Genomic DNA, 13227 nt, shown 5'->3' with positions numbered 1-13227 from the left:
CGATACGTGTTAATGGGGAGGGGGGGTGACTACAGGAACGGGTGCCCAGCAGACAGCAGGGGTAGAGCTTGGGAAGCAGAAGAGAACGGGCCAGGGAGCTCACAGTGCTTTGGACACCAGGTCCCTGCCCTATAAAGAGTACCTGCCCCTGAACTCCAGCTCCCGTGACCAGGTGTGCAAATGCAAAATCTTCTTGGCTGGTGGACTTTAGAAGCAGAGAGGAGGCCTGAATATGGGTGGTCCTGCTGGTCCTGGTGGATTTCTCCTCTGCTCTCGGAGCATCGGCCCCGCTGGGGTCACTTTTCTTTTTCTGGATCTCTCGGGCCACATTGACTATTTGCTGCAGTTTTTAACAGTGCCACCTGTTTGGGGGGAAATACCGTGCACAGTGGGGTTGTTTTGATGGTTGCATCTTTAAAAAGAAATTTATTTTTGTTTTTATTTTCACTTGTTTGTTTATTTTTTTAACGGCCTTCCCTCCAACACCTGGAGACAGGAGAAGTGCTATTGCCGAGAGACTTCTGCCCTTCCTCGGCTGCCCCCAGGCTTGTGCTTCTTACACTGAGGTTCCTGGACCAGCAGCATCAGCACCACCTGGGGACTTACTAGAAATGCAGGTTCTCGGGCCCACCCCAGACCTCCTGATTCAGAAACTCTGGGAGTGGGGTCCTGTGGACTGTGCTTTCACCAGCCCTCCAGGTGATGGAGAAACACTACTGTACTTTCAGCCCACCTTGAAGGCTGGCCCTGTTGGTAGCATTCTAGAATTTTCCGTAGTGGACAGGACTGGCAGGCCTCTTGGCAGAGAGGTTTTTTCCCACCCTGCTCGTGCTGGTTCTCAGAGAATCTTATTTCGTCAACTCTAAAATGCTACCCATGTCTTCCCCCATTTCATGAGCTCCTCTCTGTCCTGAATGCCCTTTCTTGATGTTGGAGATCTTGTTTTGTCTAGAATTTCCATCCGTGTTTTGTAGGGTTGGTTCCTGATAAGGACCTCCCCACGGAGGGTGCCCTTTGTGCTTGGGGGGGGCTGGATGGTCTTCCTCGGGAATCCAGCGAGGCTTGGAAGTTGCCTTGGGCGGCCGCACCTCAAAAAAAGAATGGCTTATTTCTATTCCCCAAAATAACCGTGGCTCTTTCTGACGGTTTCCTCTGTCTTGTGAAAAGCAACACTCTCCATGATTTCAAGCATTATTTATAAACGTACAGTCACACCTTTTACTGGAAAGTCTTCTAAATCGGGATTAGCGATGCAGTGCGGTTGAGGTTCGCAAATGCCGAGTTTCTCGGAAACAGATCCCAAAAGTGTGTGAGTGGAAGGTACCACATAGTGGGAAGAGAAGCTTCTGGACAGTTGAGTGGTGTGATTTTTCCATGGAGAGCTTATGGGAGTCCTCCTTGGGGTATGTTAAGAAGCCACCATTCAGCATGGTCACAGAAGAATATTCCAGGTCACAGAAGAACATTCCAGAAGAATATTCCAGGTCACAGAATATTCCAGAAGAAGATTCCAGGACCTAAAGGCCACAGGGCTGGTGTTGGCTGTTTATGGGGCAATGCAGTTTGGTGGTTATGTGTGGGCAGAAACAGAAGCCTACTCAAACTACCTAGTGGGGGAAAAAGGGGTATTTATTAGAAGGCTATAGGGCATCTCATAGAAGCCCCCGCTAAAGGACAAAAATCAGGTGCTGAGCTGTTGGTCCGGTTTCTGGGACCTCGTGATGTCTTAAGCCCACTTGTTTCTCTGTTTAGTTCATACCTCTTTTTCTCCGCAGACTTGCTTTTTTTCTTTAGCAGCTATTTAGCAGAAACTGGCCTCTGACGGTCGATGATGTCCTTCCAAGTCCTGCTCTGTGCCTCACTCGCTGGTGCAAACCAGTAGGGGCCAAGTAAGCACGCTCCAGATGTGGGTCTGCAAGAAAGAACTCTGGCGTTTGGATCCTTCTTAGAGAAGGGTCTCGATTAGATGTAACAAGTAGTTCTGTTTTTTAAAAATGATGTTTTAAGGGGCGCCTGGGTGGCTCAGTCGTTAAGCGTCTGCCTTCAGTTCAGGTCATGGTCCTAGGGTCCTGGGATCGAGCCCCACATCGGGCTCCCTGCTCGGCGGGAAGCCTGCTTCTCCCTCTGCCACTCCCCCTGCTTGTGTTCCCTCTCTCACTGTGTCTCTCTCTGTCTAATAAATAAAATCTTTATTGAAAAATGACGTTTTAGGATTCTGATGGTCATTTTTTATAGAGTCTAGTCAGTCTTTAGCTTTTTTGATTCCTCCCTTTTGAGGTCACACTTAGAAAGGCCTTTGCCAGCGAAAAGAGGGAAATATGTGCTTCTAGTACTCTCGTGGACTGTTTTATCCCCCTTTACAATTTTTAAGCCAGAAAAAACTGAAATTCAGAAAATGTGTGAGGAATGGATCGACTTTAATATTTTTCAGATCGTTGGCCTCATGTTCTCCCAGCATTTATTCACTGGTTCAGCCTTTCACTGTTGCCCTGAAAAGCCCCGCTTGACCATACGCTAACCTGTCTGCTCGGGTCTGTTCCTTGTTTTTCTTTTCCTATTTGTCTTTGAGTTTATTCCTGCACCAACATGACACAGTGTTGTCTCTCTTTCGTGGGAAATTATCGTGTACTTGGTAAAGCATTCAAATGGAGTATGCTGTAACAATATAGTCATCTTCCTTTGGTTTGACTTTTATTTATTTATTTTAGAGAGAGTGAGCGAGCTCGAGCTGGGGGAGGGGCAGAGGGAGAGGGAGGATCTCAAGCGGACTCCCCACTGAGTGCAGAGCCCTATGCAGGGCTCGATCCCAGGACCCTGAGATCATGACCTGAGCTGAAACCAAGAGTCAGACGTTTCACCGACTGAGCCACCCGGGTGCCCCACTTTGATTTTTAAGAACCAGCATCAGATGCTTCTTGTGTATTCTTCCGGTGATTTTCTGTGCACCTACATTTGACTTAACGCACTTTCTAAAATGCATCTGAGAACCTTTTGTACACTGATGACTTAGCAGTGTGTGTTGGACATGCCCTCCACATCAGCACTCCCAGATCCCCAGTGGAATGCCATCCTGCCAACACAGCGTGTGCCCCCTGGGCATTTACAGCGTTTCTCTGGAGATTCCCCCCTCTAACAAAAGATGCCCCCAACCACCTCTTTACACTTACATCATTGCACACCCAAAACTGTCGTTAGGTCGAAGGGTCTGTGTGGGATTTTGATCACAATCTCCTGCTGCTTTTCCAAGACATTCCCCAACCTGTTTTTCCAGATCCTTCCAGGTAATGAGGGGTTATCAGTCTGATGTTATACGTCCAGTGAGTAAGAAAATAGCGTCTTGTCATCTTAGGTTGGGTTCCTCCAACTTTGAGGGAGAATGAACATCTTTTCCTCTTGGTTATTTGTAAATGCATTTCTTTAAAGCACCCGTATATGTTGCCTTTTAGATTGGACTGCTCGTGTAATTTGTAATTCATGCTATGTGAAGGGACTCCGTGCTCTGTCTCTTCTCTCTGGTCTGTCTTTCCATCAGTCTGTTTTTCTTTTTATCTACGTGCACACACTCATTTTTAAAAAGCAGCCCTTGGCCATATAACCTAACCAAACTCAGTTCTCACGGCCTTACTTTGACCCGAGTCAGCATTCATTCATCAAACACCCACTGCTTACTGTACGCGGTACCCGGGAGACAGGGGTGCATTGATTTGACACAGCCCCAGAGTCTTCAGGAGCCAGCTCTGGGAATCTGTATTTTTACCAAGTAGTCCCAGTGATCCTGATGAGTAACCAAGTTTGGGAAACAAGATCGGAGCTTTGGCAGGTACCTATGCTTAGGTCCTGGATCCCGAGGGTCCAGGCTTTGGTTTTGACAAAGTCTCTTTCTTGGGACCCACCTACATTTTCTCCCCCGTAAGATGGGGGGTCATAATATCCGTGAGCAGCCACCACCTGGTGGCTCATGACAAGACACTTGTTCCTACGTTGCGATCAATGCTCATTACCCCTCAACCCAAGTTCAGGGATTCCTGGTGTGTTGGCCTGGATCTGTACTCTGTGTAAGGAGCTTGGTACACCAGGGATCCTAAAGGGTTTGAAGGACAGGCTCAGAGAGTTCCAGGCGCTCCACTCCCCATGTCCCCACTAGAATTCCTCTGGCCACTGCTGGTCCTGCCTTTGGCTACCTCTTTATCCCATTGGTATCACCAGCCTCTGTGAACCGGCCGTAAAGATCCGTGCCCTGCCTGGATCTCAGGCTTGCTGAAAGGATCCTTGGAACTGCTGGTAGACCACCACGAGTGATGTTTCCCGGTTAACTGAGGGACACCCCTACAGCTCAGAAATGCTAAAGAAGGCATTCTAGGACCCTCTTCCCCCGCAGCGCCAGAGAGGGGCCCTTCCCTCCCTCTCCCTTTGGGGGATGTGTTCTAAGGGGTGGACTTGGGATTTCGGGGTCTCTGACACCAATTCCTGAGCTTCTAGGCACATAACAGCAGCTCTGGGCTGAGGGGTGTTTCAAGCACCTGGGACAGGTGTGCAATCCAGTTCTTTCTCTTTCCAGAACAGCAGAGTACTGGTGTCACCCCTTCCTCAGAGCAGGAGGGCTCTCAGTGCTTGGGGTGGGGTGGGGGGCAGTCTGGGGGCTGTCAGGGTTATGTGTGTGCTGCCCGTGACTCTTAGACCTTGGGAATTGGGGGCTATTAGGTAGCACATCCCCACCTCTGCTCCCATGCCCCCAGGCTTGACTCCTGCCTTGCAGTTCTGACTGGAGCTCGGGATGCAGACCCTGGGGTCCAGCGACCACGGTGAAGTCTTCCATGCTGCCTGAAAGTAGAGGTGTCGCCCAGGCTCAGTAGCCCTCCTGCTGGTAGATCAGACCTAGGGGAGCCCACAGAACGTAGTTCTGCTGCTGACGGCCTGTAGATGGCTGTTTGCAAATAGCCTGTGTCCCTGTTTGCTGAGAGGCTCCCTGCTCTGTCCCTGCCGCTGGGGATCCGAGCTGTGTGAACAGGCCTGGGGGTGGTAACGGAACCCCCCCCCCCGCCATGGGAGGTGGATCCACATAAAGCTTCCCAAGCGAGAATCTCTTCCGTCAAGCTGTCCATCCTGGGTGTCACTTCACGGTTCAGGAATTGTCTCTCTCAGCCCACGGGGTCTGAAACCAACATGGAGGGATCTGGTTCTAGAGCTGAGGGCAGGGGCAAGGCTCATCACCTGGGTACCCCCTTCCCTGAGCCTTCCTGGGTGAGACATCCCTGGATCCCACCGGTGTCCCAGCTCTCAGTAGTGGTGGTGGTGGTGCCATCCTCACCTGGACGGACCCTGCCCCACTCAGGCCACGCTCCCCAGTCCTGCCACTCCTTCTGGAGGGAGCTCTTGAAGGGCCCAAGCTTGTCTCCATCTCTGGAGGACTGACAGGGTGGACGGGAGAGGCAGCATTCACAGATGACGCATCTAGGGCACGAGACGTGCCTCGGGGACGCATGGTGGCTGAGTGCAGGAAGCCTGCTCAGACGCAGGGCCTGGTACAGTGGCCACCATTGGATCCTGCCGCTTCTCTGCTTCAGACCCTGCAGTGGCTGCCCCACACATCGCTGGGCCGCACCCCCAGAGCGGCTGATTCCCGAGGACTTCCATTTCTAGTGATGCTGGTGCTGCCGGTCCAGGACCCCACGGTGAGAGATCCCTCCCACGTTCTATCAGCACTGGGCTGTGTGATCTGGCACTTGCGATGGAGAGACACTCCTAAGGCGGGCTGATAAAAGGCATCGTGGCTTCCCCCTGTTCTGTCGGCGCACACATTTTGGGGGGGATGTCAGTGCCACGGCGTGAGCCGCCCCGTGGCGAGGAACTTTGGCCCCTGCCCGCATCCATGTGAGTGAGGCGTCTTGGAAATGGCTCCTTCAGCCCCACTCAAGCCTTCAGATTGAGATGCAGCCCCAGCTAAGACCCTGACTGTGACCTCATGGGAGAGCCTGAGCCGGGACCACCCCACTGAGCCCCTCCTGGATTTCTGACCCGCTGTAACTGTGTGACGTCATAAATGCTGTTCATTCAGGCTGCTGAGTTTGGGGTGATTTCCGATGCAGCAAGAGATACTTAGTATCTCTTCCGAACTGGACTCAGATGTGCCTTTCTCGGGGAGGCCTTCCTCGGCCACCCTTTCTAAAATTACATCCCTTTCGAATACTATTTTGTATTCCCCTTCTCTACTTTATTCTTTGGCACGTACCTCGGTCTAACCTTACCTGCTTTTCTTAACTTATTTACCTTTCTCCTGGCATGATTCCCTCTCTCCACTCCCATCAGATATTTTTTAAATTTTCATTCGTGGAAAATTTTATGTGTTGATATTTCCAAACTAGACAGAATTGCATCATGCCTGTAAGCTGAGGGAGGAGGGTCTTCGATCCGTTCTATTTCTTGCAGTGTCCATAGGGCGCAGAACACTGCCAGACGCAGAGTAGGCCTTCAAGTGTAGCCCTGTTAATATTTGATAATAGGATTTATTACATTATATCAAATATTTACCATGTCATAAATATTTCTGATATTTATGTGAAATTAATATAGTAATACTTGTGATTTTGAGGATGATTCCCACACAGAGAGTGGTGTATAGACTAAAACAGTGCTGTTTTGCGGCAGCTCATGGAGCCCCAGCACAGAACTCAGGGGTGTTGGTGTTGCTGGCACGGGGTGGGGGTGGGTCCCTGCTGACAGATTGAGTCACAGCTTTTCAGCTTCTCACCGAAGCCTCAGCTTCTTCCTTTAGAAAATGGAAATGGGGGGCGCCTGGGTAGCTCAGTCGGCGAAGCGTCTGCCTTTGGCTCAGGTCATAATCCCGGGGTCCTGGGATCGAGTCCCGTGTCGGGCTCCCTGCTCAGCAGGAAGCCTGCTTCTCCCTCTCCCTCTGCCCTTCCCCACGGCTCATGCTCTCCCTCTCAAATAAATAGATAAGATCTTAAAAGGAAATGGAAATGATAGCACCCATTTCTTAGTGATTTGGGGACCACTGAAGGAGATGCCCAGTGTGGAGGTGCTTGGGGTAGACCAGGCAGGAATGGATGTTCAAAGAGCAGTGGTTCATTTCCTGCGGAGAATCTGTGGTTGGAGGTCAGGTTTCATTTAATTATAAGACTGGGCTGGGAATGTCCTGCCGCCAGAGACCCCTAATTGCTGTGATTGCAAAGCCTAGGGGCAGAGGAAACACTGGGATATGGGAGGAAACCAGAGCGTCTGCTGCCGAGTTCCCCAAGGGAGAGATGAGCAGGACCTTCTGGGCCCTGACCTGGGCTCTGTGGGGTGCTGCACCTTCCCTTGGTGGAGGCCGGCCTGATTGCAGAATTTGCATCTGCAGGCCTATGCAGGACCAAGGCACAGGGGGTGGGGGTGTCTCCTGATTCTCCTGGGACCCGCCTTCCTGGTTGGGGTGCGGGACGTGGCCAAGGAGAGCAGGGCAGCCCCAGGTGATGGGGGGACTAGCTTCCAGGACAGGAGGGGCGGGGGCTGGAGAAGGGAGCAGCAGGGCTGCTATCGGGCTAGGAAAACCTGAGCACAGCCTAGCAGCCCCTCCCGGTGAGGAAAATAGGGGGGCGGGGGGTAGGAGAGAAGCCACAGTTGGGGCCACCCCCAAACAAGGGAAAGGAAGAGACAGGAAGTAGCGGAGAGGAGAGAGAGAAGAGGCACAATTAGAAAGATTAAGAAGGAAGAATCTTTTTTAGCAGGTAAGGAGGAAGGGACTGCAGGAATCTCAGAGGAATCTCAGAGCCGGGACCCAAAAGGGCCCAATTCTCCCTGAGCTGGTACCTCTGGTAATTTCACCTGGTAGCCACTGGGGGCAGCAGAGAGCCACCACACAGCGAAGGATGCAGACCAATCAAGAACGGGGAGTCCGTGGGGGGGCAGGGCGGGGAGTAGGAGGTGGTGGGTGGGTGGGGGGTCAAAGCGGGACAGGGAGGGGCAGGGTTGACACATTGCCCAAGGCAAATCACCAGGACCAGTGGCAGAGATCCAGGGGATCCCTGTGGCTTTCCCACTGGAAGCCGCTATTTCTAATGTAAGCAAGATGTAGTCTTAACAAGGGCAATAAAGTCCAGAAGTAACGGTGTAAACGGTTGATAACTGCTGTCTCACTTCCTGGTTTATTATTAGCATTATTATCATGATCATTATTATTTTAAGGAGGGGCCGTCTGTGCTTTGAATCCCAGGCTTACATCTCTGTCCGCCTTTCCACTATACTTTCTCCGAGAGTTTTATTCTCCATGGCAGTCATTGTCGTCCACTGATGGGGAAATTAGAAATCTCTGGCCCAGAGTGTCAATGGCTAGGAGAGCAACCTCCCTGGGCCGGTTGATCTGTGTCTGTGTGGTTTTTCTGGTTTTAGTCGAAGAGGTCCGAACGAGTTAGGGTTGCCATTGGGGGGAAAGTGTGTTTTTCGTGGATTGAGTTGGATGGGCAGTCTCTCCAAGAACACGTCTCACTTCCGCTCTGACCTCGCCAAGCCGCCCCCACCCCCCCCAGCCTTTGGGGCATGCCTGGTAACGCCTCTCTCTCTCGTAGTAGGAGTCTGGGTGTTTCTGGAACCACCTGAAACCCCAGGGTTAGAACCCAGGGTCCGTCAGGCCCCAAGCTGCTGTTTCAGCTTTGCTTGGTCAGGGAGCCTGGCGTGCTGTAAACAGATTAGGGAATCTTTTATTGGAAAAAGCCTAGAAATGGCTTCTTCCCCATGGGTGCTATGGTCATCTGGGGTGATGTTTCCTGCTGCTGGGAGGTCACTCAGCCAGAGTCCCCGTGGCTCGCTCCAGATGTCCACCCGGCCTGGCCCTGCTGCCTTCCTGCCTCAGGCTTGCAGTGGCCCTGTGTTTTGGGTTGGCCTTGTGTTTTGGGTTGGCCGGGGTTGGCCAGGATGAGGAGGTGGGCTGGGCTGACTCCTTCAGGCCGTTTTCTTGCCCTGATGAAGTTTGGCCTGAGAGTTGTGGTTCTTGTGGGAGGGAGGGGCTCCGGCTTCTGGGGGGGGCCTGTAAGTGAGCCCGGCCAGCCAGTGCTTGCTTGACTGCAAGCCTGCATCTCCCTGTGATTTCGGACCCTCGTCCTGCAGCCCCCTGGGCGCACGATGCCACACTGGCTCTCTTACTCCGTCATTAGGATGCACAGTGGGGAGGTGAAGGGGCCCTACAGGGGCAGCTGAGCCACGCCACTGTTCGCATCCTGCGAGTCACCTCCCCCTGCGGCCCTCCGGGGTTACTCCATTTGCTGCCAGGAGTCACCGTGGTGGTCTTTTCTTAAGACCCACGAGTGCAGCTCCTGCGCACATAGAATTCGGTTTCATCTGGGCTGAGAAGAGCTGGTGGTCCCTCATAGACCCCATGTATCCGCAGCCCAGCTGACCTGGGAGCCAACCTCGCAGGTGTTTGCTGCCCTGCTCCCAGCCGAATGTCCCAGGCTCCGATGGGGCAGAACTTTGAAATCAGGTCGGTGGCCTCAGCCACCAAAGGGGTGGAGGCAGCAACACAGAGTGAACGTTTCCCTGGGGACCTTTCCCGTGTGTAGGGAGAACGGGGCTGTTTGTCCCTGAAGACTAGAGGGGGATTGGTGGGCTTTTTACGCTCCCCCCACCCCCGTGTTAACCAGCTATTGGGTGGGCACCACTCCCCGTCCCCCACCCCAGGCAGAGCCTTGGGCAGCTAGCTCCCTTTGGCCATAGGCAGTGCGCCCCGAGAGGGACTCAGCTGGGAGCCTCTGCAGCTGGAGACATCCTGGCATGACTCTAGAAAGTTGGGGCATTTGGCAGCAGGGGAGAAACGCAGTCTGGGAAGGCTGCATGGTGGAAGAGGCCTTTTGGTTCAGGCTTGACTAATGAATAAGATTCTGCCATCCAGGGATGGTGGTGGGGCCGAGGGAGTGACTATAGCAAAGACATGTTCTGAGACCAGCAAATGTGCTGGAGTGAAGTGAGTGGGAGGGCAGTCTGGACAGATGCGGGGGCTATGAGGTTTGGACGTTATTCTGTGTGCTGGGTGGGGGAGGAGCCAGCGAAGGATTGTCCCTGTGTGTGTGTGACCTGTAGGGAGAGCAGGGCTCTGGGGTGAGCCTGCCGGTTCCTCCTCCCACCAGAAGCCACTGAGCCTGCTCTTCTGGTCACTCCTGGAGTCCTAAGACCACCGATCAAAGCTGGAGGGCCAGAGTGTTGGGTCCAAAAAGACCAGTGAGCCCAACCCTTTCATTTCGGATGAAGAATCAGAGGACCAGAGACGCCGTGTGAGTTGCCCAGGGCTGCACAGCAGATGACAGGCAGAGCTGAGGCAGGAACCCAGTTCTCTTGAGTCCTAATTGAGAGAGGCCATTGAAAAGTTGTGCTTATTTTTGTTTTCTGAGTATCTGAGACCATCGAGATTTTAGTAATAGAATTTTAGATTAAATAATGTTATGTCCACGTAATGGACTCACTAAAAATAACTTTATGTAGGCGTTTGGCACAAATACAGTGATTGTCTTGAGTGGATACCGTTATCAATCTCTTTTTTTTTTTTTTTTTTTTTTAAGATTTTATTTATTGGACACAGAGGGACACAGCGAGAGAGGGAACACAAGCAGGGGGAGTGGGAGAGGGAGAAGCAGGCTTCCCGCGGAGCAGGGAGCCCGATGCGGGGCTCGATCCCAGGACCCTGGGATCATGACCAGAGCCGAAGGCAGACGCTTAACGACTGAGCCACCCAGGCGCCCCTATCGATCCCCTCTTACAGAGGAAGAAACTAAGGGAGCAGGAAGACAGGTGGCTTGGCCGAGGTTCCGCGGGTGGGAAGAGGCAGAACTGGGATTCTGACCCAGGCGGTCTGGCTCCAGGATCACCACTGTTCAGGGGTGCTAACCACGTGCGTTCCAGCCGCCTTAAGGGGTTTCGAAAGATAAAAAAGTCGATACGTGAAAAGAAAGTACAGTATGATTTTGTTTGATTTTAAAGATGTATACGTGCCTCGAAAATATATCGCTGAAGATACCGAAGTGTTGATAGTGAGGACTTCTGAGCTGTGGGACTATGGATGCTACCCTTCCTTCCTTCCTTCCTTCCTCCCTTTTAAAGATTTTATTTATTTATTTGAGCGAGAGGGAGAGTGAGAGAGAGAGCGAGAGCACACACTCACGAGCAGGGGGAGAGGGAGAGGGAGAAGCAGGCTCCCTGCTGAGCAAGGAGCCCGATGCGGGGCTCGATCTCAGGACCCCGGGACCAAGACCTGAGCCGAAGGCAGACACTTAACCGACTGAGCCACCCGGCGCCCCAGATGCAGCTCTTTTCTCTGTGTCTTTCTACATTGTCAAATTGTATAGAGTGAGAAAGGGATCGTTTTTATCACCGGATAACTTTATGAGAAGTCTCTGCTCGCGGGGATGACATGGCTAATACTGCGTTCGGGGGCGAGCACACGGCTGCAGGTATTAGTTTTTTTTCCCTGGCTGGCCGGTGTGGCTGGGCATCTGGGGAGGGAGAAGCGGCCAGTCTGATGCAGCGGTTGTAATTCAGACAAGACGTGGGCCTCTAGAGCCGGGAAGGACTTGGGAAATCACCCCCATTTGTCAGAGGGCCCCCCACCCCCCTTGTCTCTGTATAGACCCCAGGCCAGGGCTCCTTCCTCTGGCTTGGGGGTTTCAGGTGACAGTGGGCACGTGGGAGAAATGGCCAGGTGGCAGCTGGGGGTTCAAGGGCACAGGACAGACGTGGAGGTGTGTGAGTTGGCAGCCTTGGGGGATTGGAGGGGGTGGTGGGGGATGTTTCCAAGGATCCCAGCCCCAAGGCCACCTCCTCCTGCTCGCAGCTGTATGGAGAAGGGTCCCAGTAAAGAAAAACCGTGTAGTCGTGGGTTGGGGGGGATGATGTGGGGGCAGAAAGCCATCTCCTGCTTCCCGGGGGTTGGGCATGGAGGTGGCTGGCCAGGTCTCTATGTTTCCCGGTTCTGCCCTATGAGCGTCTCCAAGTGATTGTGTTTCTTTCTTTGATCAGAGACCACCTGGGAACGTCCGGGCAGTTCTCCTGGGATTCCAGCCAGCCCTGGCCCTCACAGGAGCTCTCTTCCTCCAACAGGTACTGTCTACTCTCTACGTCAGGGCGACCGGGAGGGACCACACACCCACCTTCCCTGGAAAGGCCAAGACTCTGGGTTCTGGGGTCTGGAACGAGGCTGGGGATCTGGCCAAACCCAGGCAGGGAGCAGTTTAGAGGACCAGGAAGGTGGGCTCTCCCTGGCAGTGTGGGCAGCAACCTGATGGCTCACCCTCACTCCCTTCAGGTGCTTAGGGAGGGAAGACAGCCGGGTGAGGTGAGGCCTCAGGGCCATAACCTGTCTGCTGGTGTGGGTACCCAAAGTGGGGGCAGAACTGCTCTGCACAGTTCCGGAATGCATCAGAGAGTAGAGTCAAAGGAGGCAGATTTTTATGGGGCAGCTTTCGAGTAGAATGCTCTAGAAGGCACTTGGGATTTGTTGTCAGGGCGTGAGTTCTCCGTCTGCAAAGGCAATCAAGTGGAGGTGGTTGAGGTCGACATTCCTATCCTAGGTGGGGGTTTTATTCTGAGCCCCCAGGAGGCAGGTTGATGTAGAGCCCTCACCCATCGGTCCAGATCCCAGCCCTCAGAGCACACCCCCCGTTGGTTATGGCTCTCCCACACTAGACTGCACGCTCCCTGAGGGTGGACACTTCCTCTCCCCCTGACGTCTGTGGAATCCTCAGTCCCCAGACACGGGCTGGCTTCAGTGTGGAGGGAACTCACGAATGTCTCCACAATCGCAGGGGGCGTGAACCCCATTTGTTGGTCTTCGGACTTTACGCATCAGCTGGGCAGCAGAGCCCGGAAATCGTGGTTCTGGTGGCGGCCTGGAATTTGCATGTTGGCGGCCTGGTGTAGCTAGACTGAGGCGGGGAGGCACACGGGAGGGGAGGGGTGGGGAGGGGAGGGGAGAAGCAGCAGCTTACGTGGAGGGCGGTGAGGGCCTGCACAACCTTCACGCGGCCCCAAGTCATCGGAGGTCTACGGAGCTTACCTAACCCATCCCAGGTGACCAAGGGAAGAGCTAAAATGATGACCGAGTGAGGGGCAGTGTGAATGCATGAGCACATGTGTGCAGATAGGCGTAGGAAGGACAAGCAGCTTTTAACCCTTGGATCAGAGGAAGGGTCTCGGGTGCAGAGAGTGGGCTGCCTTTCATCGAGAAGAGTCTTTAGACATTCTCTACCG

General features: G+C 53.3%; 1 protein-coding gene across 7 annotated transcripts in view; it reads left to right on the top strand.

The window, feature by feature from the left end:
- Positions 1 to 13227, top strand: part of GAS7 (growth arrest specific 7) — a 194070-nt gene that overhangs the window by 128429 nt on the left and 52414 nt on the right. For all 7 annotated transcript variants that reach the window (XM_032432012.1, XM_032432014.1, XM_032432018.1 and 4 more), the window contains one exon: positions 11998 to 12078. In XM_032432012.1, the coding sequence (XP_032287903.1) occupies positions 11998 to 12078 (81 nt within the window). The remainder of the gene's footprint in view (positions 1 to 11997; positions 12079 to 13227) is intronic.

The sequence above is a fragment of the Phoca vitulina genome, unplaced genomic scaffold (assembly GCF_004348235.1).
Source record: "Phoca vitulina isolate PV1807 unplaced genomic scaffold, GSC_HSeal_1.0 scaffold47, whole genome shotgun sequence".
Taxonomy (NCBI): Eukaryota; Metazoa; Chordata; class Mammalia; order Carnivora; family Phocidae; genus Phoca; species Phoca vitulina.
This window is presented reverse-complemented; position numbering and strand designations above follow the sequence as displayed.